We start from the raw sequence: 26567 nt of genomic DNA, 5'->3' as shown, positions 1-26567 counted from the left end.
AGGAACATGCAGCCCTCCAGCACTGGCCTAATAAAAGAGCTGAAGAGATTGAGCCATTACCATGTCAGACCTCCTACTATTATGACCCATTAAAAGTGCTCAACCCCTGATTCAGAGCCATTATATTTATTGAATCTAGAAGCTGATTGATGCTGCGCTGGCCGAAACACCTCATACCATGAACACTTGCCCTGGCTGTGTATAAAATCATCCAGGGATTTCAGTTGTTAGACTTGTTTTAAATTTACACAGACCTGAATCTCTCTGAATCTGTCGACGCACATCAACGCCTAATGAATTGGTTCTTTTCTTAACAGCAGGTATTAAATAAACAAAACAATATATCGCAAAGTTACATAACTGCAAAGTTGTCAGAACTACAGTAATTCAATTCTTCTCTGAGCTTTATACATGCTTTGAACCCTAACCCTAACCCTAACCCCTAAACAGTTATCCTCTCTTGATGCTAACAGTGCTACTGATACTTTCTGTTCCACTCTGACGTCTTGTTTAGATACTTTCTGCCCCTTTTCATCCAAGCCAGCCCGTAGTACCCCTTCTGCCCCTTGGCTATCTGATGTTCTCCAAAAACATCGTTCGAAAGTCAGGGCTGCAGAAAGGGTATGGCGCAAATCACAAAATCCTACTGACCTTAATTTATATCGATCACTCCTCTCTGACTTCTCTGCTAATGTTTCCACTGCTAAAAGGACATACTATCATGACAAAATTAACAACTCAGCTAACTCTCGCATGCTATTTAAAACATTTTCCTCCCTCCTTTGTCCTCCTCCTCCCCCTCCTTCATCATCTCTAACAGCTGATGACTTTGCCACATTCTTCATTAATAAAATGACAAACCTCAATGCACAATTTTCCACACCACAATCTATCAAGCATATCTTACCAGCAAACATACACTCGTTCACATCCTTCTCTCCACTCTCTGAGGCAGAAGTCTCTAAACTCATCCTTTCCAGTCATCCTACTACCTGTCCGCTTGATCCTATTCCATCTCATCTCCTTCAAGCCATTTCTCCTGCAGTTGTACCTGCACTCACTCACATCGTTAACACATCCCTTCACACTGGAATTTTTCTCTCAGCATTTAAACAGGCTCGTATAACTCCACTTCTTAAAAAACCCACTCTTAACCCAACTCTTTTTGGGAACTATAGACCGGTTTCCCTTCTTCCTTTCATTGCAAAAACACTTGAACAAGTTGTGTTCAACCAAGTCTTTCTCACACAGAACAACCTCCTGGACAGTAACCAATCTGGCTTTAGAAGTGGACATTCGACCGAAACTGCCTTGCTTTCTGTTGTTGAAGCCCTAAGACTTTCAAGAGCGGCTGACAAATCTTCATTACTCATCTTGCTAGATTTGTGTGCTGCTTTTGATACGGTCAACCATCAGATCCTCTTGTCAACCCTATTGAGAAAGGGCTTCTCAGGAACCGCACTCCAGTGGTTTGAGTCTTACCTCTCTGATAGGTCCTTCAAAGTATCTTGGAGAGGTGAGGTATCCAAGTCGCAACATCTAGCTACTGGGGTGCCTCAGGGCTCAGTTTTTGGACCACTTCTCTTTTCTATCTACATGGCATCACTAGGTTCTGTCATTCAGAAACATGGCTTTTCATATCACTGCTATGCTGATGACACTCAACTCTACCTCTCATTCCATCCTGATGATCCGACGATAGCTACTCGCATCTCTGCGTGTCTAACAGACATTTCTTGCTGGATGATGGACCATCACCTTCAACTTAACCTAGCTAAGACAGAACTGCTTGTAATTTCAGCTAACCCATCGCTTCATCACAATCTCAGCTTCCAGTTAGGCTCATCTACCATAACTCCTTCAAAAACAGCCAGAAACCTTGGAGTTGTGATTGATGATAAACTGAATTTCTCAGACCACATTGTTAAAACTGCCCGGTCCTGCAGATTTGCATTATATAATATTAAGAAGATCAGGCCCTTTCTCTCAGAACATGCAACACAACTCCTTGTTCAGGCTCTTGTTCTGTCCAGACTTGATTATTGCAATGCTCTCTTGGCAGGTCTTCCAGCCAATTCTATTAAACCTCTACAATTAATCCAAAATGCCGCTGCAAGATTAATCTTTAATCAGCCGAAAAGAACGCACGTCACACCTCTGTTCATCAATTTGCACTGGCTACCAATAGCTGCTCGCATGAAATTCAAGGCATTAATGTTTGCCTACAGAACCACCACTGGCTCTGCTCCCCTTTACCTAAATTCTTTACTTCAGACTTATGTGCCCTCTAGAAGCTTGTGTTCTTCAAGTGAACGATGCATTATTGTACCATCCCAAAGACACAGAAAAACACTTTCAAGGACTTTTTCATGAACTGTTCCCATCTGGTGGAATGACCTGTCCAACTCAATCCGAGCAGCCGAATCCTTACCCATCTTCAAGAAACGGCTAAAAACTCATCTGTTCCATCTTTACTTGACCCTCTAACTCTAGCACTATCTATTCTAATTGTATTTCATCTATGTATTTTTATAAAAAAAATAACAATAATAATAATAATAATTATCTGTACTGCGTTAGGCTAACCAAGACTTGTAATAGCACTTGCACGTTGTTGCTCTTTTGTTGGTTTTGATTGCTTCTTATGTCCTCATTTGTAAGTCGCTTTGGATAAATGACTAAATAAATAAATAAATAATAAATAAATAAATAATAAAATCACTCAAAACCTACAAAATCAACAAAAGAACAATGATATGCAAGTGCTATAACAAGTCTCAGTTAGCTTAATGCAGTAAACGTAGCAAGTTTGTTTTGTTTTTTAATTATAAATTATAAAGCATAGCTTAGATAATTTGTAAGAATGTAGTGAGAAATATTTGAGCTATAGTGACTTTTTATTGCAGTATTTGGGGCAAATTTGGGACATTGTTGAAACTTTGTTGAGAGATTACTTGGACTTGGATTACTCAGAATGAGCATCTGAGATTCAGGAGACCTCAAATCTCCATTTGCTCTTGATTTAATCTCAATGAGATCGCATTTCTGATTTTCTTTCCTATGGGAAAATAAGCATCTTATAAACAAACTTCGACATTTTATGAACAAAAATATGAATGTGTAATAATCAATCATGAAATAATCAATCATGCATAAAGACTGTGAAAGATGTTGCGTTTATTTTTTCTCAAAAGTTGGAGGACACCCCTAAAATAAAGTGGCGATTGTGCTGAGGTTACGTCTCTCCTAGTGGGAATCTTTTTTGTTGTTTCTGACGCTTTGCCAGGTTTACGCCTGCCGTGGCACAGAAAGCTCAGTGAGAGGTAAGGTAACCTGCTCACAAGACAATACCTCATTTACCCCGACGCCTTTGCGCACACTAGATCAAATAACTAGAAATTTGAGGGACAAAGCCATTGATAAGCTGAACCAAAAAGAAGGGCCACTTAGCTGCTTGAGCGAAAGATGCCAGAGAAACCTGAAGCTGGAGGAGGTGGGACAGGCCTTCAGATAAACGCCTGTGAATCCTGACTGACAGCACACTCATGTTTAGAAGCTGAGAAGCATCAGTCACTACAGAAACAAAGGTGCTTTATTTGTGACTGCTGTGGAAAGATTATTAGAGCAGATGAAATGACGCAGAAGAACATCTCAGAATTAAGACCAATGTCATTGTTTTCCTTGTTTCTCCTGTACATTCAGTGGGGTCCAAACATCTGGAAATGTCTCTGTTGGCATTGTTTTTTGATGTAGTCTTTAATTTCAAGTTATGTTAACAACATACAAATTTGAGTCAAAAGTTGTGTTATGATTAGTTATTTTTCATTCAATTGTACTTATATTTGCTTACTGACATTGTACAGGATCTTATATTTTTCTTATAATTTTTATACTATATATTTTAATATTTTACACATTTTTATTGTTATTATTAATTTCATTATTATATTTATAGGTTAATGTTTTTTATTAAAATAATATGCATAATACAAAAATATTGATTTATTTATATTATAATTTATTTAATAAATGAGAACTTTATTAATGATGTCCAGGTTTCAGTGAAAAGTGTAAAACAATATTATTATTATTTAATTACATTGCATTTAGTATTTATAAATATGAAGATAGTTTTAGTGACAGCAGTATTTTAATAATGTATTAAAATATAATTTTCATTTGCACCTGGGAATTAATAAAGTACAACGTTCAGTTTTTGCACCTCACTGAATAATATCTTCTTTTTTTTTTTTTTATGATTTGCCCAGATTTGTTAATGTTCAAGTTTACTCTTCGTTGAACATTCTAAAAAATGCTGGATTAAATACAACCCAGTGCTGGGTAAATATTGGACAGAATACATGCTGGGTTGTTTTCAACCAACAGTTGGGTTAAATGCTTAACCCAACCTTCTGGGCAGTAACCCAACCACTAGGTCTAAACAAACCAATTGCTGGGTTCGTCCATATTTTACCCAGCGCTGGGTTGTATTTAACCCACCACTTTTTAGAGTGAACCCAAAGTAGCATCGCTTACACACATTACAATTTAATGCATTTAAGATTTGATTGCTCATGAAGCTGAAATATGTAAGAGAGACCGGTATTGATAAAAGTCAATATGAAACAGCTTTCACAACACAAAAAGTGCCATATTTTTCATATTTATCCTCTTGAATTGATTTGGTAATGAAACGTGTCTCTGTATGACTGTGAGATTTGTGGTTGACAAGTTTATAGATTTTTAAATACTCTAATATGAAATCTGATTTCTAGATTAATTTGTTACAAGTAGGCCATACTGACAGCCTATCGAGAGAATGGGATTGTTTTTAGAAAGCGTGACTCCTGGAGCCGCGGCAAAATCTTTTAGTTGTTGAGTTGGATGTGGATTGACAGCTGAGCTGGTTCCCCGCGGCCGAGGAGCCGAAGAGCTGCTGCCAGTCTAACAGGATTAACCATTACAAGAACTAATGTTTGGAGTCACCTACTGAACTCACTTCATCTCACCACTAAGAGAATATCATCAAGCACAACAAATAAACATGCACGAGTCATATCTCCTGTGCACTGAGAATATTAGGCTACTTATTTTTGCAGGCCTGTAATCAAAAAAGTTGGCTCGACTTTTTTTTTTTTTTTTTTTTACAGTGCATCCAAATGTTCAGTTATTAGTTGATTCATAAATTGTGACATTTGCTCCCCTCATAACACGTATACCGTTATTTATTTGTTGATTTATACAGTTTCAGATCATGCAGGTACAGAATTAAAATCCAATTGAAACTTTACAAAGGAAAGGAAAGTTGAAGGAGTTGTGTTGTGGTTAGTTTGACGCCTGGCCGTGTTCGTCTATCGAGATAAATCACCTGTAGGCTGTGAGAGATGACCGTTCCCATAGTTCTCCAGTTTTATAGTGTTTTGATTTTTTGCAGTCATGTACTGTAACAGTCATGCTGCATCATACACGCTGTGACACGGAGCCCAACAGGAGCCTCTGCTGGCCTTTTATAGCACTGCTTCAACCACAGCATGAGATGCAATGTTTCTTTTGTTCAGAGGTGCCTTATTATCATTTTAGATTTCTCTACAGAAAGGCAAAATTATGTACTTTTGGCAAAATCTCTTGATTTGCATACCCCATTGCAGTTGGAGTAAATGCTGAGCAAGCAATTGAAATGAAGACATAATTGAGAGGCTCACCATCTTAAGACAGTAACTCGTGGCACAGCTGTCCGTCACTCAGGAAAACATGAATGAGCACAACAAGAGGGAGTGTTTACATCCTCAGGCATGACATTTTCTTACACTCCTTTTCATTCTTTTCTTCTTCTTCTTTTTAATTTTTCTATTCTTTTTATATATTATACATTCATCTTTTTTTTTTTTTTTAAATAACAATATTGAGACAAAGCTATAGTATTTGTGGAGTCAGGCTTTTAAAAACCTAAAATAAATTAAGCAATAATCAAAATTAAAAAGCATCATGTACAAAAAAAAAAAAATCTTTAAAAATACATGTTTTGTTGCCGATGTTGTTATTTACTGATTAGGAGTTAATAGGACTATATAGGGTCATTTCAGGTAAATTAGGCAGTATTTTGACAGTTATCTCATGTTAAAAGTGGCCAGTGAACCTGAATTCACCCTGTGCTGTTGTTAGATGCAAATTTTAAACAAAAAGGAGGAAAATTTGCATTACTCTTGAATTACCACTCATTTAAAATCATCAGCAAATTTTCAAATATTTGAATAATTTGGTTTGGTTTTGTAATTTTACATATCTTTTGAAAACTGATTCTCATGCCGTTCAGAAATTATTAAATAAAATAATAAAATAAAATAAAACAGTTTAAATTACGTTACGAAAATAAAATGTTTCAGTAAATTTTCAAATATTTGAATACTTTGGTTTAGTGTTGTAATTTTAAATATATTTTGAATGCATGCAGTTCAGAAATAAAATTGGAATAAAATAAAAATAAAATCACATTTGAATTACGTTGCTAAAATAAAATAAATGCCATAAAACAACCATTTAATTTGCATAATTAAGATATCACATTAATTTCATAATGCAGTCTTAAATAAAGATTCTTTGTGGTTCCATTAAGAACGTTTGACATGAATGAACCTTTTCCACTTCACTTAAAGGGGGAAATATTGGGGGAAAAAAAGTTTTTCACACTAACAAATAACATGTTCTTTTAAGAACTGATGACTGAATGAAAATAGTAAAAAATGGTTATATAAAAAAAAAAAAAAAAAAAGGTTCTTCTTTGGCATCACTGCCAAAACCCCTGTATTTTTAATAGTGTGTGGTTCAATATTAAAATGTTAAATTAAAATCTACGGGACAGAAAAAAATCTTGATATAAAAAAAAACAAAAAAAAAAAAAACTTTGAAATGCAGTTGGTCTTTCATGTGATTAATCTCAGTTGGAGTGATTGGCATGTTTGCAGTGAGCACCAGTGGCCCCTATAGAGCTCCGAGGGCCCGTAAGATGCTGGAATGTCTCTGTATCCCTCCATCCCTGCTGCAGCTCAGGTTACAGCGTTCATAGATCACACTGACACCGCAGGATGGCTGCTGCGGCCCCGTCCTGCCTGGAGAGGAGGCCGCGGGGCCTGGAAGGGCCGTCCGCTGCATGCCAGTCGCAGTTTACACCCACATCTTTGTGACGGACACGTGGTGAAGGTGCTGCCTGGGCTATCAAAACACATGCAGGCAGCACATATCGTTCTGTCTCAGCACCTGGCGTTTATTTGATGAGGAGCTTTCGGGTATTGAATATGAGATCAGCGATTGTGCTCTTGAGAAAATTTTTCAGTTCCTTAGCACTTGGTTTCATTTGATAAGAAGAATTTGATTGTCGCAGTAAGTGACCATGCTCTTATTCAGTGATCTTGGTTGTGTATTTTCTTTAGTTTTCTTTCTTAAGAACTATAAGCCACACCCCTGATATACAATCCTTGATTAGAAGTAAAGGAACAGCTGTGTACTGAAATTATTTTCGGATTTGAGTAAATTATACTCATTCTATCAAGATTTTTTCATTTTGTTACATAAAATATAAATATAAACAATATTCATATCAATTATTTATAGAAATTTTTTTTAATTAATTTTGAATAATCATTAATACATTTTAATAATCATTTTAGAATGTATACATGCGCACACACACACACACAAGCTGTGTGTGTGTGTGTGTGTGTGTGTATACATATGTATCCTTTATGGAAAAATTGAATAATGGGTTAGATATAATTTGTGTAATATTTTATCAATAATTACATTTGTTTTATTACAATTGGTTTATAATATATAATGTAATAATTTCTTAATTATTAATTTTAATTGATTATTAAAAAATAAATGTAAATTATGAATAAATTAAATAATATTTTTTTTTTTATTAAAATGTAGGTATTTTATTTGTCTCCCTCTCACACATATATACAGTATATATTTATGTGTGTGTGTGTGTATTTAAATATTATTTAATGTTTATTTAATAAAAACAGAGAGAGACAGAGCGTAAGAGGCAGATGATATGTGGATATAAGTATATATTATTTGTTATTTTTTATTATTTTTAAATAGCAATTTTACTTTTAAAAATTATTTAATTACTTTATAAAAAAATGAAACATTATTTTACATTAATTAGAAACATTATTTACATTAATTAAAATGTACATATATATATAAAATGGTATGTTTGCATATAAAATTATAATTATATTTAGGGAGATGGAGAGACAAACAGAAGACATATGTATAGATATAAATATAAACACACACCCACACCCGCACACAAATACATCTCCAGACTAATACAACAACTCAAGGACCTACCTTCAAGTTCATTTTTATCAAAATTTTATTGAGGGTCAGAAAAGGATATTATTAAACAAGGCAATTGTTGACAGATTGTCCGTTTCAGTTTCCTGAAGATGAATTGATGCCCCTCCAGATGGGGGTCAGATCGGAAGACATGGATACTCAGGTGAGCTGTGGGTCCAATCGGGGCCCCTCTCTCCTCTCGCTCCTCCTCATGAGGGTCTTTTACCGGGCGCAGCCGAGTAGAGAGGAATGCTGAGGAAGTGACTGCGCTCCAGGCGAATATCTGAGTGCGGGGCTGAGAGACAGACAGATAGAAGGATAGAGGGATGACAAAAGATGAGGGCTGAGAGTGGCCCTGGGGCCGAGGCGACACGCCCACCTGTTGACTGCAGTCCTGCGTTAAGTGCTCTGTGAATGGACACTTACAATGGCCGGGGCAAGACGATCCGCTCTCTCTGTCTTTAGCAGCGCTCTCTGATCGCCTCTTCCTCTCGGTGTTGACACCGATCAGCAGGTGATAGATCGACACAAACCACGAGAAACTATCTGCTGCTCATTCTTGCCATCTGCCTTGAATTCTTCTTAAAACCTTCCAGCGGTGTTTTATCCTAGTATATGTACATGGGTTTGTGCTCTTGGCATTGTGTTGCAGAGGTCTTGAGGTTAACTGCTTCACGCTAAAACAAACTGTCTGATCATCAGTCATCAGACTTCTGGCAGTCGTTGTGAAACGCAACATTTTAATCAAAGAAAATTCCCCCAGGAGACCTAATAGAGATCTCAGTTATGTTAAATTGGAGTATCAATTTAACAAATTCTCATATGACTGAGACATTGCAACACACTAAGAAAAAAGGGACAAAAGCGGTCACTGGAGTGGTATGCTTTCAAAAGGTACAAATAAGGACCATTTAGGTATTAGTATGTACTTTTAAGATATTCCCCCTATAGAGGTAAATATGGTACATGGTAAGATCTTATCTTTTTAAAAGGTACTGTTCCAGTGACAGCTTTTGTACCTTTTTTTTCCGAGACAAGAAGTAAAAATAGAAGCAATTGTTGATTATGGACATTTAAAATGAATGTGAATAACAGTTCAGATCATTATATCATACAAGAATTTAATTAGAAATGGTTGAATTCATATTAATATCTCTGACTTTTGATTTCACACTTTAGTATGTTAGAAAATCAGAGGACAGTAGTTGGTATATATTTAAAAAAATATATATATATATATTCTAGTGTTCAAAAGTTTGTTGATCTGTACGATTGTTTTCTTTTTGAAAAGAATTCACACATTTATTCAGCAAAGATGCAAAAATGTGACAGTAAATGCATTTATTATGATCTAAATTGATCAAAATCTAACTTTAATACACTTTTTCAAACACCAAATCAGCATATAGACTGATTTCTGAAGGATCATGTGACACTGGAGACTGGAGTAATGATGCTGAAAATTCAGCTTTACATCACAGGAATGAATTACATTTTAAAATATATTACAATAGTAAGCAGCTATTTTAAATTGTAATAATATTTCACAATATTACTGTTTTTGCTGTTTTTTTTAAATCAAATCAACACAGCCTAAGTGGAGAACTTCTTTCAAAAACATTAAAATAATTCCTCCTCAAACATGAACGGTAATACATAGCTATTTTAAAAATATATTTAATAAAATATCTATTTATACAATAAAATTATATTTCAATAATATTAAAATTTAAGAATAAAGAATAAAACATGTTTGAGCTCAAATTGATTTAGTCAATTTGAAAGTGTAAGTTTACTTTTGATTGCAGGTTTCATTATCAGAGACATTATTTATATTTATTATATATTTATATAAAAATTTGTATTTAATTTTTCTCCAGTCTTTGAGCAGGTGACTGCAGACTCGTCTCATGGTCAGAGATATAGCGTCACTGTATCACTCGTCACATCATCTTTCCCAGGGTGCAATTTAGCCACAAAAGCCACCCGTGTGCTTTTCAGGTGTTCAGAGCTTCCTCTGTTGACTAAGATGCCTTCATCAGCCACGGACATGATATAAACCTGCAATTATCCACAGACAACACAACAAATTACAGCACTGTCCAAAAACCACCTCACGCTAACCCGGAGGGACATGAGGAACCCGATACGGCTTTTCCTCAGAAAGCTCTCAACCTCTGTGTTTCAGACGTCAATGCGTGAGGTCCGGCCAGATCAGCAGTGTTTTTTTATATTTCTAAGCAATGAAACTTTTTGTTTGACTAATTTTGTATAAAACCTATAGGAAGAAACCTCCCAAAACATCCTAGCAGCCTATGCAAAATTCAGAATCAATTCATGAATATGAATTTGAACTTCCAGGAAGTTTCAATAACTGAGATTTGAACTGGAATGACAGGAAGAGCATTTAATGTTTACTGAATAGTAATTCCAGGAATTTCAACAGTGGTATTTCATTCTGGAATGCATAAGCACATTGCACAAATGCTTCAAATTGAACTATATTGATTGCATATTAATAATATGACTTGCATATGACTTTTTAATATGGCAGATTTCATGATCATTGAAAAGTCCTTTGCAATTTTAAGAGGGCACGTAAGAAAACTGGGCTTATATTTATATTTATACAATGCATATTTATATTTATATATTTATACAATGCATAATTATCTATCTATCTATCTATCTATCTATCTATCTATCTATCTATCTATCTATCTATCTATCTATCTATCTATCTATCTATCTATCTATCTATCTATCTATCTATCTATCTATCTATCTCTCTATCTCTCTATCTATCTATCTATCTATACATACAACTATACAAATATAATAATATCAGCTTTACTTTGTTAACCTGTGTCTAAAACCATTACTGAAAAGATCTTTGTACCCAAGCTTTCAGGATGGAGAACACATTGTTCTTTTTTCCATCTGCTGCGAGTGAACCCTGAGAGCTGTCACACTCCATCAAGCCTGATATCACATTGAGATGTCATACTGTGCTGATATGTTTTATGGATTTTATGGACCGGAGATGTAGCATGACGAACCGGAGCGTTCGGTGGCACCAACAGTATTTCACCAAACTGACACCTGTGCTGAGTGTGAAGAGATGCCTGCTGCTGGAACTGTTGAAATGCATTTGAAATGGACCCCATGATATCGCTCTGAGATCGTCGTTTGAGATCTGGGAGAGAGAAAGAGTGCAAGATCTCTCGTGTGGAGGAGAGAAGAGAATCATCCTCTCAGTTTCACCATCAGGTCTGTGATCTCTGAAAGAGCGTCTCGCTCCAGTGAAGACCTTGGCTTTCATCTCAAACGCCAACCCATCACCTACGGCTTTGGTTACCACTCGACTGACAGCCACAAATGAGTAAAGATGTGCTGCATCACATACAAAGATGGTTTTAGAGTGGGAAATGAGGGCAGTTTTCACAGTAAGCTGGAGGATCAATGTCAGTTTAAGTGTGAGCATAATGCGTGAAGACCGCAGCAGTTTAACTCAGTACAGCCTATGAAAACATTACATTCACACAGCTAGTTGGGAACCTATCTCTTAAAAACTTACATTTGTAGACTATTCTCAATTGAATTTGGTTTGCGTTTTCCCAAATTTTACTTGAATTTGAATCAGTGTAGCAAACAGAATGCTAAATAAAAGACTTAAAATCAAATAGAAATGTAAAGAAATTCGCTTTAGATAGATAGATAGATAGATAGATAGATAGATAGATAGATAGATAGATAGATAGATAGATAGATAGATAGATAGATAGATAGATAGATAGATAGATAGATAGATAAAAAAGTAAAAAAAAAGTAAAGTCGTGATGTATTGTCAAGTATGGTGACCCATACTTGAAATTGGTGCTCTGCGTTTAACCCATCCAAGTGCACACACACAGCAGTGAGTAGTGAACAAATGCACACACACACACACACACACACACACACCGTGAACACACACCCGGAGCAGTGGGCAGCCATTTATGCTGCGGCGCCCGGGGAGCAGTTGGGGGTTCGGTGCCTTGCTCAAGGGCACCTCAGTCGTGGTATTGAGGGTGGAGAGAGCACTGGACATTCACTCCCCCCACCTAGAATCCCTGCCGGCCGGCCGGCCGATAGATAGATAGATAGATAGATAGATAGATAGATAGATAGATAGATAGATAGATAGATAGATAGATAGATAGATAGATAGATAGATAGATAGATATAGAATACTCCGAATTCTCAGAATTTTGAGATATAAACTCAGATTTACTAAATGTTACCATGTAATTAAGTCACAATTAGGTTTTTACTTTTTGTTCTGTGGTGGAATTAAAAAAAAAAAGATGCAACCTCAGAATTCAAAGAAAAAAAGTCAGAATTATGAGATATAAACTCAGAACTGCAAGATTTAACATTGGAATTCTGCATTGTTTTCTCTGACTTTTTCCCCTGCAACTGTTAGGTAACATCTACAATTATGATTTTATATCTCACAGTTCTGAGAATTCCGAATTGTGAGAAAAAACACTTTTTTCTGTCATTCGTTCTCTAACAGAGAATTCTCAGAATTGTGAGTAAAATTCTCATTCTCATTCAACTGTTATGTGGTTACTAAGATGTTTACTAGTATCTTGCTAGGCATTTCTGTCTGTAGTACAAACAGTGCAGGACACATGCCAAGTCAGAATTTGAATACATATGATTAGGGACTGTCCTACAGTATATGTGACCACAAAACCAGTCATAAGGGTCTTTTTTTTTTTTTATTGAGATTTATGCATCACCTAAAAGCTGAATAAATAAGCTTTCTATGGTTTGTCAGGATAGGACAACATTTGGCCAAGATACAACTATTTGAAAATCTGCAATCTAATAAGGGTAAAAAAAGAAAAAAAAAGAAAAGCCTATAAATTTGCCCAAATGAAGTTCTTAGCAATGCATATTACTAATCAAAATGTAAGTTTTTATATATTTACAGTGGGAAATTTACAAAAGATCTTCACAGAACATGATCTTTACTTAATATCCTAATGATTTTTGGCATAAAAGAAAAATCAATAATTTTGACCCATAAAATGTATTGTTGGCTATTGCTACAAATATAGCCCAGCGACTTCAGACTTTGTGTGATTTTGTGGTCCAGGGTCACATATGGGAAATATTAAGCCCATGCATTATTTACCCAGCAGTCATTTTTTATGCCTAATGAATGTGATTTTAGAAGACTGGGTCTTGTGTAGAGAAACAGAAGTAAAGTCATCTCAGATAATTGCCTGTGTTTATTCTCTTGACAGTTTCATGACTGTCTTGTTAGTGTTCATTTGTAGACCCATTGCCTCTCATTAGCAGTCCCTCAGGCTGTGTGCAAATACCGTATAAACCATAAGAACTGCACCTCTGGGGGGGGGGGGGGGGGGGGGGGGGGTGTATTCTCCTGTCATGGGACTTTTTTTGACTTGTGCAGTCAGAGTCTTTATCCATCAAATGGTCAGTTAAGAGCTCAGCTCAGAGAAATTGGCCTGGACTCTTCATCTATCACAGCAGCCGTCAGTGTGGCGTCCTCCACGCTCGCCGGCCTGCCAAAGGGGACAACAGCTCTTGACTGGGTCAGATTAACTTGTGATTGCACCAGTCAACCTGTAGCTCTGACATATCGTGCCTCGTGACGCTGATCTGGGGTCAGATGTACACTTCATCATGAATTGTAAGATAATCGCTGGGGAAGATAAGCTGAGATGTGCAGTGGAGATTGGTGAATAGGTGGAGTTTGACAGGTTAACTTCCAGCTCCTCCAGTCGTGAGCGCTTTTTCAGGTCGTCAGTGTGAGAAACTGGGTTTGCTCCAAATCCTAGTGAGCTGCCTACCTAGGGAGCATTTAAAGGCATTATAAGTGTATTCACAGTGTTGATGCCTCATGTTGTTTCATTTCTATTTTTCACTGAAAAGACAAAATATAACAAAATCAAACAAAATATATTTCCAAATTAAATATAATAATAAAAAAACATTTATATATATTATAAAGCATTGTGTCATTAGCTTAGCAACATGACAGTTCTATTGAAATCAGTTGTGATCTAGTCCCTTAAGTGCCATTTTAATTAGGATGTTGCCTTAGCATACAGTTGCCTGTGTGGACAGTAGACAGCTGAATAGGAACACAGCCGCTCTCTCTATCAGCCTGTTCAGGTGTGTGTGAGAGAAAGAGCAGGCTAAAGTGGAGAAATGGCTCGAGGTGTGATCTTATCTGATGTTAACTGAAGAATGACACCATAATGGAACAGCAAGGGTGTAATTATTCTCTTCTCTTCTTCTCTCCTCGCTCCCTCCTTCTCTCCATCCCTTCATGCTCTGCCCTCTCTGACAAATGAAGATTAATGGCAGAGATAAGCACTGGTTCCTGCCTGTCTCCGCCGCATCCAGTCACAGGCCTGGTGTGTGAACGGGAATCCCCATTTCAGATCACTTCTCACTCTCATGGTGTAAATCTTGTTCAGCGTGCAAAGTTTAGGATGTTGGATTATGAATTATGGATTATGTGTGTGTATGGTGGCCAAAATATTCATATGGATTTGGCATCAGCATGTTCTTGTCATCATATTTTATATTCAGAGGAACAGAGCCCCTTAGCTAAGGTTTGAGCATCATAAATATAAATTAAGCTTATTTATGTATTTATTTGCATTTTCACTTTTTTTATTTTTTAAAAATATTAAATTTTTGTTATTTTAATTATTTTAATTAAAAAATTATATACATGCATACGTATGTTTAAACAGTGTTTACAAATGTTTCAGCGATTGCACACATTTCATCAGTAAATAGTTACTTATTAAACAAAAAATTGAAAAGTAAAAAATAAAATAAGAAAAAAAAAACCCGAAATACTTGACATTATAGATGAACATATTGCAAATTATTTAAAAAATAAATAAATAAACATCTGTGCTAGGCGTACTGGTTTGCATGACCTCCTTGAAATGTTTTAAAATGGTAAAACAATAAATCTGGAGTTGAAAATGAAGACCAAATTATTAGTGAAATGATTGTGTGACTTAATGTTTGTGCAGCATTATGTTAATAGTTAATGTGATTCTCTACAACTGTTACTCTGAGACACCTATCCAAATTGGGAGAAATGATTTTGCATTCACTAAAAAACACCATCCAATTAAATAACACTGAGAAAAAATTAAGAAAGTGCAGAGAAAAGATTCTGCAGCATTTAAGTGCACTTGAATTGGATCTTTTTAATGAAATCAATAATATTCAGGCATTTTAGCATTCAGATAGGGGCCACTTTATGTGTGAATTTGCGGTGTTATATAGTTTTATAGTTGGTTAGAGTTAGGGGTTAGAGTATGTGTGTGTGTATGTTTGTGTGTATATACCCTGCAGGCACAGGTGTGTGTGTGTGTGTGTGTCACCTCTCTGATACAGGTCTAGGGGGGGAATTGTGTTTCAGCGCTACAGAGGGTCTATCCTTAATCCATTCACACCCTCCGAGTGACCCGAACTCAAGCCTGTCCGCTGACCGAGACTCAGAGAGAGAGAGAGAGCCAGAGAAAGGCCTGGAATAAAGGAGAAGAGATAATCCTCCATTCCTGATGTAATTCCCTCTGTGTTTGCATACCAAACGCCTCTGAGAGATTCCCATTGAAGTCCAGCATTTGAGAAACGTCACGCGTGAGCGTCCACATAATCCCCACAAAGAGGGTAAACTGACACCCTGCTGTGATCGATATCATTTGAATTCTATTTCATTCAATTTAGTTTGATATATCGAAAAGCCAAATATCAGTCGAGAAAGTTACTGAGCTTCTAAATCAGTGATACTGTAACATTTATATATACATAGAATAATAGTCATTTCAAAACCTATTATTTTCCCTTCAGTTTTTTAATATCCCATTTAAGTTATAAAAACATTATGGGAACATGGTTTTGATGTTTATAAAATGTTTAAATATCCAGTTTTCTTGTCATGATTATAATGTTATTTAAACAGCATTCTACTAACTTTGTTTTCAGCCAAAATGTAATGTTATTTGAACGTTTATTTGTAATATTCTACGAACGTTAAAATGTCAGTGTTTCATGTCATGTTTAGAATGTTATTTAAAGTTTACAAAAACGTTTTTAGAATGTTTAATCAAGATCATATAGACATTCTAAAAATGTCGATCTCAGATAGTTTTCTCTCAACCATAAACATTACTTTAAGAACGTTTTATCCAAACATTAAAGCTTTTGAAAATGTTAAAACTGATGGACAACTCTGATGGACATGATTAAATCTTTAGCTCTTTGTTTAAACCACAAAATAGACCTGTTAAACATCAGAAATGTGTTATAAAAATATTTAGAATTTGAACCCTGAAAAAAAATAGTCACCTAAAAATGGTAACATCTTAAGTCATAAATATTTAACATTACTAATTCAACCTAAATACGTTAATTTATACCAACATATTTTATTTTTATGTGTTAAATCAGGTAATAAATAGGCATCAATTGCAGGTTACCACTTTTTACAGTGAAGAAAAAGTAGTGCATATAAATTTGTTGCATTTCATCACTGTTTATATCTGAATATGTTAAATATTAGCATAAGTTATTTAGTGTAACCTTGATATATCAATGTTAAATATGTTTCTGAGCCATTAAATCGGTCGTGGAGTCCCTCAGAGGTTCAGGGTTATCAAGAGAGCTGGTGTTGATGGTGGTGACAGCCGATAGCTTTAGTTGAGATGGTTTATGTTAAAAGGTCTAACGTGGACCAGGTGAGTACATGTTGAATCAGGTTGAGTTCAGAGCGAGGTTGAGTTTGACTGTGGCGTCAGCTCAAATTTCTGATGATTTGGAGGAGGAAAGTTTTCCTTGAAATGCACTTCATATCTGAGAATCAATTATACATGGACGTATACCGTTTATGCATATTTACGTTCATTAATTTAACAGAAGTTATATATATATATATATATATATATATATTTATAGACAAGTTTGTGCCTTTTCAAATCATGTCTAATCGGCTGAATTTACCACAGGTGCCCACCAATCAAGTTGCAAAGGCTCAATTGTGAGTGTCACGGCAAAGGCTGTGAATACTCATGTACATGTGATTTTTTTTTTTTCATTTTTTGTTTTTTATAATTTTGCAAAGATTTCAAATAAACTTCTGTCACGTTGTCATTATGGGATATTGTTTGTAGAATTTTGAGGAAAATAATGAATAACATAACATAACAAAATTTGGAAGCGATATATATAGGCCTATATATATATATATATATATGTATATATATATATATATATATATATATATATATATACAGTATGCAAACACACACGCACACACAATTTGTATTTTTTTTATATTAAGTGAAAAATGTCTGTTTGGTTCAGATTTCTTGTTAATAGAAATCTAATTTTGGCTATTGCATTGGGTCAGATATTTTAGTATCATTGATACAATTTGTTGTTAGATTTTATTTTTATATTTTCAGTTTTCACTCTAATTTTGGTTAATGTCTGTAATTTTTGAGTTTTTGTCATTATTAGAAATATGTCTATATAGTTTTTGTGACTTTTTATCTGTTAACTTTAGTTTATTTAACTGTAGTTATTTTAATACTTCAGTATTTTGATGCTATTGTTCTTAAACATGAGCTAAAATATATGCAGTGGCCCATAAAAAATATTTGAATGCAAAATTAGAAAATGAGCGAAAAAAAAAAACAAAAAATAATAAAGAAATAAAATTGAAATAATTGTAAATTTAATTTTATTTCAGTGAATATTTATTTCATTTCAATGTTTTTTCTTTTCTTTTTTGTTTAAGTTTTAGTTTAAACTTTGAAGTATTTCAAAATAAAGAAATACTTTTCCTTTTTCTGAAATCATGAGTTTTCTCTTTGCAGAGTGGCAGTAGAGAGCTGGATAAACACATTCCTGCTGTCCCCTGCTGGATGAAGCCCAGATCACACTCCTGCATGTCTAATCAGTGAATAATACACAATATTCACAAAGTCCAAGGGCCAAAGGTTCATCTAATGCAGTGATGGAAAATGACGTCATACGGTGACTCACCATGACCTGACAGTCCTATAATAGGATATAATCTCTTATATCATAATCCGTCAGTAATTTAGTGAGCCATTTGATTTTATTAGTCAGGTTTTAAAATACCTAATAAATCAGTGAGTGAGCAATCATTTTTTCCGGGTATTTTTTAGTGGTCTTACTGGGTCTCTTTGATTAGTTAAAAATATATATATATTAAAAAACTGAACTCAAAATCATCATCACTCTAAAAATATTTATTATTGTACTAAATAATTTCAGCAATATTTACATAATATTTGAGGAATGTATGAAACAGCAAATGAGACTATTTTTTTCTCATATATAATATTTGATGCATTAGCAGATAAATAGTATAAGAGCTAAATATTTTCAGATCTCTGCAATAAAATATGCAAAAAAAAAGTATTCGATTGGCTTAAAGTCAAGAGGAACGGAAAGAAGTAAATTTGAACTGTTTTCTTAACCAGTTACACGTCATGCACATGATTTTTAGGTTCTTAGTAGAAAAGTTAGACAAATAAATGATATTTCTGAAAGGTTTTTACAATATTTTGATGGTAATGTTCTTAAACATAAGTGCAATAAAATATATTTAGTGTTCCATAAAAATACTTGACCACTTAAGTCACAATTAAAACATGCATTTGATGAAATATCAAAACAAATGGCATTCATTTGAAAGAAACAGCACATGCAAATAGCTAACGAAACACAAACACAAAAAGCATCTGAGACACTCTTATCTAATGCAAGGACTTTTTTAAAGTGTGACTTAAGAGTCCAAATAGCCTTTATATGTATAACCTATGACTAATACAGTTTTGTGTCAAACAGAATTCAGTTTTGCTAGGCAGAAGTTCAGTTTTGCAGTGCACTTCACAGTTACTGTGGCAGTTTTAATGGACTCAGTTCAGCTCCAGTCTGAAAATCATTGCCTGTTAAACTGATTTTTGCTGTGTTTTCACTTTAGTACATCATGATCTCTTTGGGCGCATCCTCCGTTGGTTTCTCCTGCTCTTTGCGGCGAGTGTATGCGGCGTGGACGTACAGATAGACCACGAGGATGGCCAGCAAGTTGACGCCGATGTACGGTATCAAGAGAAAGAACCCTGCCTTTAGAGTAATTTTTGGATCCTTCAACTTCACGTTGGCTTCATCTGCTTTCACCAGTGTCTGGAACATGTCACCCAGGTAGGCGTTTGACACGTACAGAATCAGCGCCAGGGTGGCCATACATACTGGACAAGAGATAAGACACATTAGCAAACTTTCCCAAAACTAAACTACCTATTAGTGCCAATAGAGTAGATGTATGATGGACTGAATCATGGGGACCAACTTGAACATGAGTGAAATCTGCATGGGGAACTTTTTCACCTTTATGAGAAACTCACAATCATATTGAAGCCTGTTTCTGCCACGAGATAAAAACTTTTTATCTTACAATTCTGACTTTTTTCTTGCACTTTTGACAAAAAATATATTTATTTTCCTTAGAAATGTAAGATATTAATTCAGAATTGTGAGATATAAACTTGGAATTGAAATGAAGAAGTCAGAATTCAGAAGTCAGAGTTTATATCTCACCATTCTGACTTTTTTTTTCTCGTAAATCTGATGAAAAATGTGTTTTGTTAGTTTTTTTGCTCTCAGAATTGTAAGATATAAAGTCAGAATTACTAGATATATACTCAGAATTGTATGATATAAACTCGGAATTGAAAGAAACATTTTATATCTCACAATTCTCAGAATTGTAAGATATAAAGTCAGAATTGTGAGATATAATCACGGGATACAAGCTTTCAATTTTGAGAAAAAAAGTCCAAATGCTCAGAATTGCGGTATAAACTCAATTTAGTATGAATTTAGAATTTAGTATGCTAGATATAAATTCAGAGTTTATTACTTGTAATTCTGTGGAGAAAAGTTTGACTTGCAAAATATGAAGTTTAAATATATATTATACTATAATTATGACTTTTATTTTCAGAATTGCACTTTATATATTGCAGTTCTGAGTTTATATTTTGCAATTCTGAGAAAAAGTTTTGAGTTGTGATATAAACTCAAAAATGTGAAATATAAACTTAAAATGATCATTTTGAATTTTGAATCTCAGAATTGTTGGTTTATGTTCTGAAGTTCATTAAAAAGTTCTAGAAAAACACTATTCTATAAAAAATCTGTTCTGAGAAAAAAAAATGTATCATTGAGAAAAATCTGCTGAAGCTGGTTGCCTTAAACTTTCAAGTTAACTTTCTAAGGCTAACTTTTTTTTTTACAGTGTTGTGAGATATAAAGTAAGAATTGCAAGATATGGAAAGTCAGTTTATATCTCGCAATTCTGAATTCAGTTTGAATTGTGAAACAGAAAGTTGGACTTTTTTTATATTCAGTGTAAACGGCATCCATGTAATTCTATTGGAATGACTGGTTTTCTCATGCAAAATTTAGCTGAGTAACTATGTAAATGTGACCACAGCTTTACCCAAAGTACGTGGGACCACATTTACAACCACGTAAACCTTTATCCAAAGTTTTATACATTTAAAAGAGTTAAATGAAGAATTAAAACGAAGAGGTCAAATGCAAGCCCAATAGTGTTTGAGATTCAAATGTCTTGGTGTGAGTGAGTGTTTTTGCTCACCACTGAGTCCGCTGCATGTGTACAGTCCTATTGGTCCCAGGTAGGTCTGATATGGGTTACTGAAGCTGTTGTACAGTGTGACCAGAATACTGCCTGCAGACCCCACAAGAGCCAGAGCCAACAGGATGACAACCAGAGCATGCAGGATGATCGGAGCGCCTGCTAATTTCGCCAGACGTTCGAACACTAAGTGTCAGAGAGAAGGAGAACATACAGTTTATTATTAGGTCATTGCATGAAACGTTGATTTTTTACATAAAATATATCATTTGGCATAAAATAGCATAACCTTTAATGAATTGCGGACATAAAACGGTCATGTGATTTTTATGAAATGGCGGTTCAAATTCCAAAGGTGGTTCTATCTTAATTCTATCTTTTCATTTATTTCCATTGTGCTTCTTGGTATTAATATCATAAACAGTATAACCCAAAACTGTATGTAGACACTTACACCACATTGAAAAATATATGAATGTGTTTAGATAACAAAATATCAAACCAGACGACAGCACTCAGATGCTGCAGGATTTTTTCCATCATTGTTTTTGCTCTGTCAGCTCTGTTTTTGCTTTTTCCATCATCGTTTGTGCTCTGTCAGCTGGTGTTTTTGGTCCTTTTTAATGGATGTATTAAGTCAGTTCCTCTAGAGGATCACTTTCCACTCACATTTCTCAACCACAATGTAGCACAATACTGTTTGTCTTCGTTTTGAACACTCTCAGAAAATAAAAAGTACAAAAGCTGTCACAGGTGTGGTACCCTTTCAAAAGGTACCTATTTGTACATTATTTACCCCTAAATGGTGCATATATGTACCTTAAATGTACATTTTAGTACCTGAAGTGTACATATTAGTACCTTAATGTTACATATCTGTACCTTTGGAAAAGGCATCATCCCAGTGACAGCTTTTGTACCTTTTGTATCCTGAAAGTGAAGAGTATACGTTATCCAACAAACATATTTTTTTGTACGTTTTTGCATAAAACGATTAATTAAAATAAATGCTGATTGTATGATATTTTGTTATGTAATGTTATACATTTTTGGGTTGACTAAATTATAATTATTTTCTTTTTTTTTTAAATTAGCTTATTTATTTAATTAATTAATTGTAATTTTATTTTATTTATTTAAATGATCATATTTATTTGTAACACATTTAAAAAGGCAATAAATTATACGTGAACATATATAATGTAAAACTGCATAATCTAGCATAGATAAAATGAGTTGAAGTCTTATTTGAAGCTTACTGATCACTGCTTTTCCAGGTGAGTCAATCCTGGGGCATCTGATTTTGGTTTCTGTGCCATTGAAAAGGCCAGTTTGGAGACTGGAGGTTCCATTGAACTCTGCATTCCCGGTCGGAGCGCAGTCCAAGACAGCATCGGCCCAATCCGTCGACATCCCGAAACCCAATAAAACCACTCCAGCTGCACATAAACCAGCACTTGACAAGAAATGCGCTAGTTTCTCCGCAGACGGCATGGTTTCTGTGTAATGGTTTTTTTTAGGTCCTGAAGTTTTTTAGCCTTTTCAAGCCGACCTTGATTCCTGTCGCTTTGTGGCTGGAACATGGGAGATCTTGAGAGGAGGTGAGGGGATGGTGGCTGCTGGAGTCATAAATGGTGCTGTATAGGTTGTACTTTGTCACTGATCTGAAACCAGTACCTGCAATGGCAAAGGTTTAGTCTTGGGTGTGGAAAACTGATCTCACATAAGCTCATGATGAAACTCATCACCAGGAGGGCAATAAAGTCATAAAGTAATCGTATGTACAGTCACGGACACCTGCTCATGTTGTCATGGCATTTATATTGGAGCTCAAAACATCATAAAGAGAGTGACGTGGGTTTGATCAGAAAGAGAAGAATGAGAAATCATCCTCTGACGGGACAGAAGTCCTGCTTTACTGCTGAGGTGTAACCAGGCACGGCGTTATAGGAGCTGTTTCACAGAACCTTATAATTTAATCACAGGGAACGTGAATGATGGCCTTGGGCAAAACATTTATTATCCGTACAGTCATAATTTAATATGACAATAGTAGTAATGTTCATAAATCTAAGATAGAGTCTTCATTGTTTTTTTTAATGAATATATATTTTGCATTTATTTCAAAATGTATTTAAAGATGATTAGGCTGTTATTTTGTAGTGATGAAAAAAGAATGCAAAAGAAAAGGAAAAAAGCTGATTAAATAAAAATGCTGCATTTAGATCAAATGTCTGTATTGGTTACATAGACATCAAAACTCATCATAGGTTAGAAAGCATGTTTATGTTACATAAATGTTGTGTATTTCCCGAATGCTACATTTATTTTTAGTTTGAGGCTTTAAAATATGTCCAAAGTCCATTTTCCAGTGATAGGCCTATGGTATCAGCATGGATATCACAACACACCCACTAATAAAACCACTTACAGACAGATATAACAGGAGCGGAAAGTGTGTGGATTACAGATATACCAGAACAATACAAAACTGTAAAATAAAATCATTTAAAAATCATTAAAAACAATATTGTATTTTAACCAGCAGATGGCACCTCTTATATTTCATTCAATCAGAGAGAACAGTATACTGATGTGTAGACTAAAAATGAACCAGAGATTCAAATAATTTGTATCTTTAACCATTCTATTCATTTTACTTAATAATTTCTACTTGGGCTATAATTTCACATCAGAATTTTCAGTTTGTATTGTTTGTAATGATCATTTAATTGCGTTTAATTCTTTATCTTTATAACTGCTGTGCTGAACAGATGCTGTAAAACTAATAAAAACAGAGTAAAGGTGTAGAATGGTCCATAGCATGAAAGTGGATGTAGCCTAATAATCGGGCGGAGATTATCCGAACTTGTCTCTAATTGGTCGTGAGTGGTGGGTTTAAATAATAATTATTTTATTTATGTTTATTCTGCTCATTCATAATTAGTTTCAATGAACTTTTTAGTGTAATTGCTCAAGTATTAGTTATTGTTCAGACCCCAGCTGAAGAAACACAAGGCTCTACTGATCACGTGGTATGCGTTATTTGTCTTTGCGCTGACCAGGATGGACCAATCACAGGCGTTTGTGATGAATATATGAGGCCTTTCGGCATTTAATTTGTTTATCAAATCCTTCGAAGTAATGGAAACAAAACAGCGACAGAACTGGAAACAAGCGAGCATAAATTCAACATTACAAGCTAGATGCGGAGCTAAAACTAGAACCAGACAATAGCTAAACTGGAGATTCAGCAGATCTTGAGACACAATCCAGAACTGGAACTAAAGTCAACAAATTTAGAGGCAGAACTAAAAGAGAGCCAGGGGTAAACGCTGAACTAAAATAATAATTAAACAATAGCCTATATGAATAACATTTTGTTTTCTCACACGCAATGCGTTTTACCGGACTAGTGACTGCATTAGAACCTTAACCAAAGGTTGGATACAGTATTAAATCCAGACCTAGAGACCGACAAAACTAGAAATATAGCTACATTTAATTTTTTTTTTTAAATATCTTGAATGAAATAAAACATTCATAAGATTTCAATGGATTTCAACGAAGTTATTCAGCATTTTGGGCCACTGCGCGCCCCCTGGAGGAAGAACGCTTATCAGTCACAAAAAAGCATTAGGCTATGCTTTTGGACACACAGTTGTTCGTATCATTTCACAAATGGTCGCCAGGCGGCTCTGAGCACACGGAAAATGCCGGAGAAACGGGTGAGCCCCTGACAGAGGAGTAAATCTGCAGATCAACACAAATTCCCCTGTTTCATTCTCCTCCTCCAGCAGCGGTCAGCTTTCACCAGCCGCCCGGCGCGCTCTGCGCTCCCGTCTACCGGATCATAACCACCCGTGCGCTTGAAAAAAACTGCGTTCCTGTTGGACTTTACGGTAAGAGAAAGATGTGGCTGTTTAAAATGAATCCAAACTGCAGTATTCAATGTGGCACATGTGTAGGAATGTTGTTTTTTTCAGTGCGCTGGTGCGCGTAACGGAGCTGTGCGCTCCGGTGCGTTTGAAACACCCATACGGCCAGCGCATGAGATTGGTTTGTTTTCCCTAACGTGTTCTGGATAATCTTTATAGAAGCGTTTGCATGTCATAAACAGTGGATCTCAGGATTTGATGGAGCGCATTGGCTGCGTTGGTAACCCGGGTGATCTATAGGTTTCTACATAATGTGGGTTAGTGGAACGAGCGGTAGGCAAGGAATGAGACTGGAGTTTGGGGAAAGGCTCATTGGGACTCGCTGTTCACTCTCATCCCTGCAGATCTGTAAAGTGAACACGCGGAGGAGAGGAATGGCATGCATGCGGTCCTCAGGAGCGTAGGTGTCTTTCACAGCAGAGACAGAATTAGAACCGAGGTTAGACACAGTAGTAGAATCCAGAACCGTTGTATTTCTGCAGCAGTGCGTCTTAGTCTGTTTTGCATCACTCTTTTTGTTGATGTTGAGATATGCACGTATAGTTCATGTTTTCAATAAGTTGAAGTATTCACTGACTCATTAACATTATGAGTGTAGTTCAGTGACTGACATACAGTCTGCTCTTTTAATGAATCACTTTAATTAATAATCAGTCTGGTAACTGCAACCATGTTGGTCATAAATGAGTGCATGCTTTAAATCAGGTTTAAATGAAGTTGTCTACTTGTGCATATAACACAGCAAAATATGCTGATTTGCAAAAAAAATTACCTTATTTTAAGATGCTGAGTTTAAGTAATACGTTTCAGATTATATGTCAGCTTTAATGTACTTGTCAAAATAACGAAAAGTCAAGTGTCAAAAATGTTGGATTTCAACAGCAGATCATTTATTCAGAATCATTTGTGTGAAAATTTACTGAGAATTGAACAAATAGTTGTAATCTGGCTCAGAGGATGCTACAAAATGCATCGTATTTTGTGAAAAAGTGTGATGTGCAAAAGGAAATCAGGCACTATTTTTTTGGAATCAGCATCTCAAAATTAGTGTAAAGGAAACGTGTTGGATTTTATTCAGCAAATATGATGCACTAGCATGCTCAAAATAGCCATGTTATGAATGCAATTTGGAATTCACGGAAGCAATGATCTGATGATAAACACATTTATTTGCATTTACACCTATGCATTTATAGATGCTTTTACAGAGGAGCATAACAGAGCCAACAATAATTTGTAGTATACAATGCCAGGTTTATTAGAAAACATTAATGTAAAGTTGTTCGACAGAAACCAAGAGGGTCTGTTAAGGCAGGGTTTCTTTTAGACAATTCAAAGAAAGATTAATCTTCTCAAAGATTATATTATGTTTTTATTTAAGTTCCCTCATAAAGAAAGACACTTCTGTCAATGTATGCCATCTTTGTGGATATATTTGCTCAGAAAAGTTAATGTCAACACACGTTTGATCCTCCTCAAGTCATTTGGATCAGCAGGTTCTTATTTCTTTCAATGATTTAAAGGAATATTGTGGGTTA

At 35.2% G+C, this 26567-nt stretch overlaps 2 protein-coding genes across 7 annotated transcripts in view; one reads left to right on the top strand and one right to left on the bottom strand.

Moving 5' to 3' along the window:
• Positions 1-19407: 19407 nt before the first annotated feature.
• Positions 19408-22585, bottom strand: LOC306852058 (clarin-3-like; the record flags this gene model as incomplete). The annotated part of the gene is made up of 3 exons (XM_079388663.1): positions 19408-19679; positions 21092-21277; positions 22351-22585. 3 exons carry the CDS (start codon positions 22583-22585, stop codon positions 19408-19410), a joined length of 693 nt encoding a protein of 230 aa, XP_079244789.1.
• Positions 22586-24743: 2158 nt separating this feature from the next.
• The window catches only part of LOC306852668 (receptor-type tyrosine-protein phosphatase epsilon-like), an 82632-nt gene continuing 80808 nt past the window's right edge, over positions 24744-26567 (top strand). For 2 of the 6 annotated variants that reach the window (XM_079389687.1, XM_079389684.1), the window contains exon 1: positions 24883-24993. The gene's annotated coding sequence lies outside the window, so the exon portion shown is untranslated. Of the gene's footprint in view, positions 24994-26567 lie in introns of all 6 variants that reach the window. The other 4 variants (XM_079389685.1, XM_079389682.1, XM_079389686.1 and 1 more) reach the window with 4 other exon arrangements.

The sequence above is a fragment of the Barbus barbus genome (assembly GCF_936440315.1).
Source record: "Barbus barbus genome assembly, chromosome: 32".
In the NCBI taxonomy this organism is placed as follows: domain Eukaryota; kingdom Metazoa; phylum Chordata; class Actinopteri; order Cypriniformes; family Cyprinidae; genus Barbus; species Barbus barbus.
This window is presented reverse-complemented; position numbering and strand designations above follow the sequence as displayed.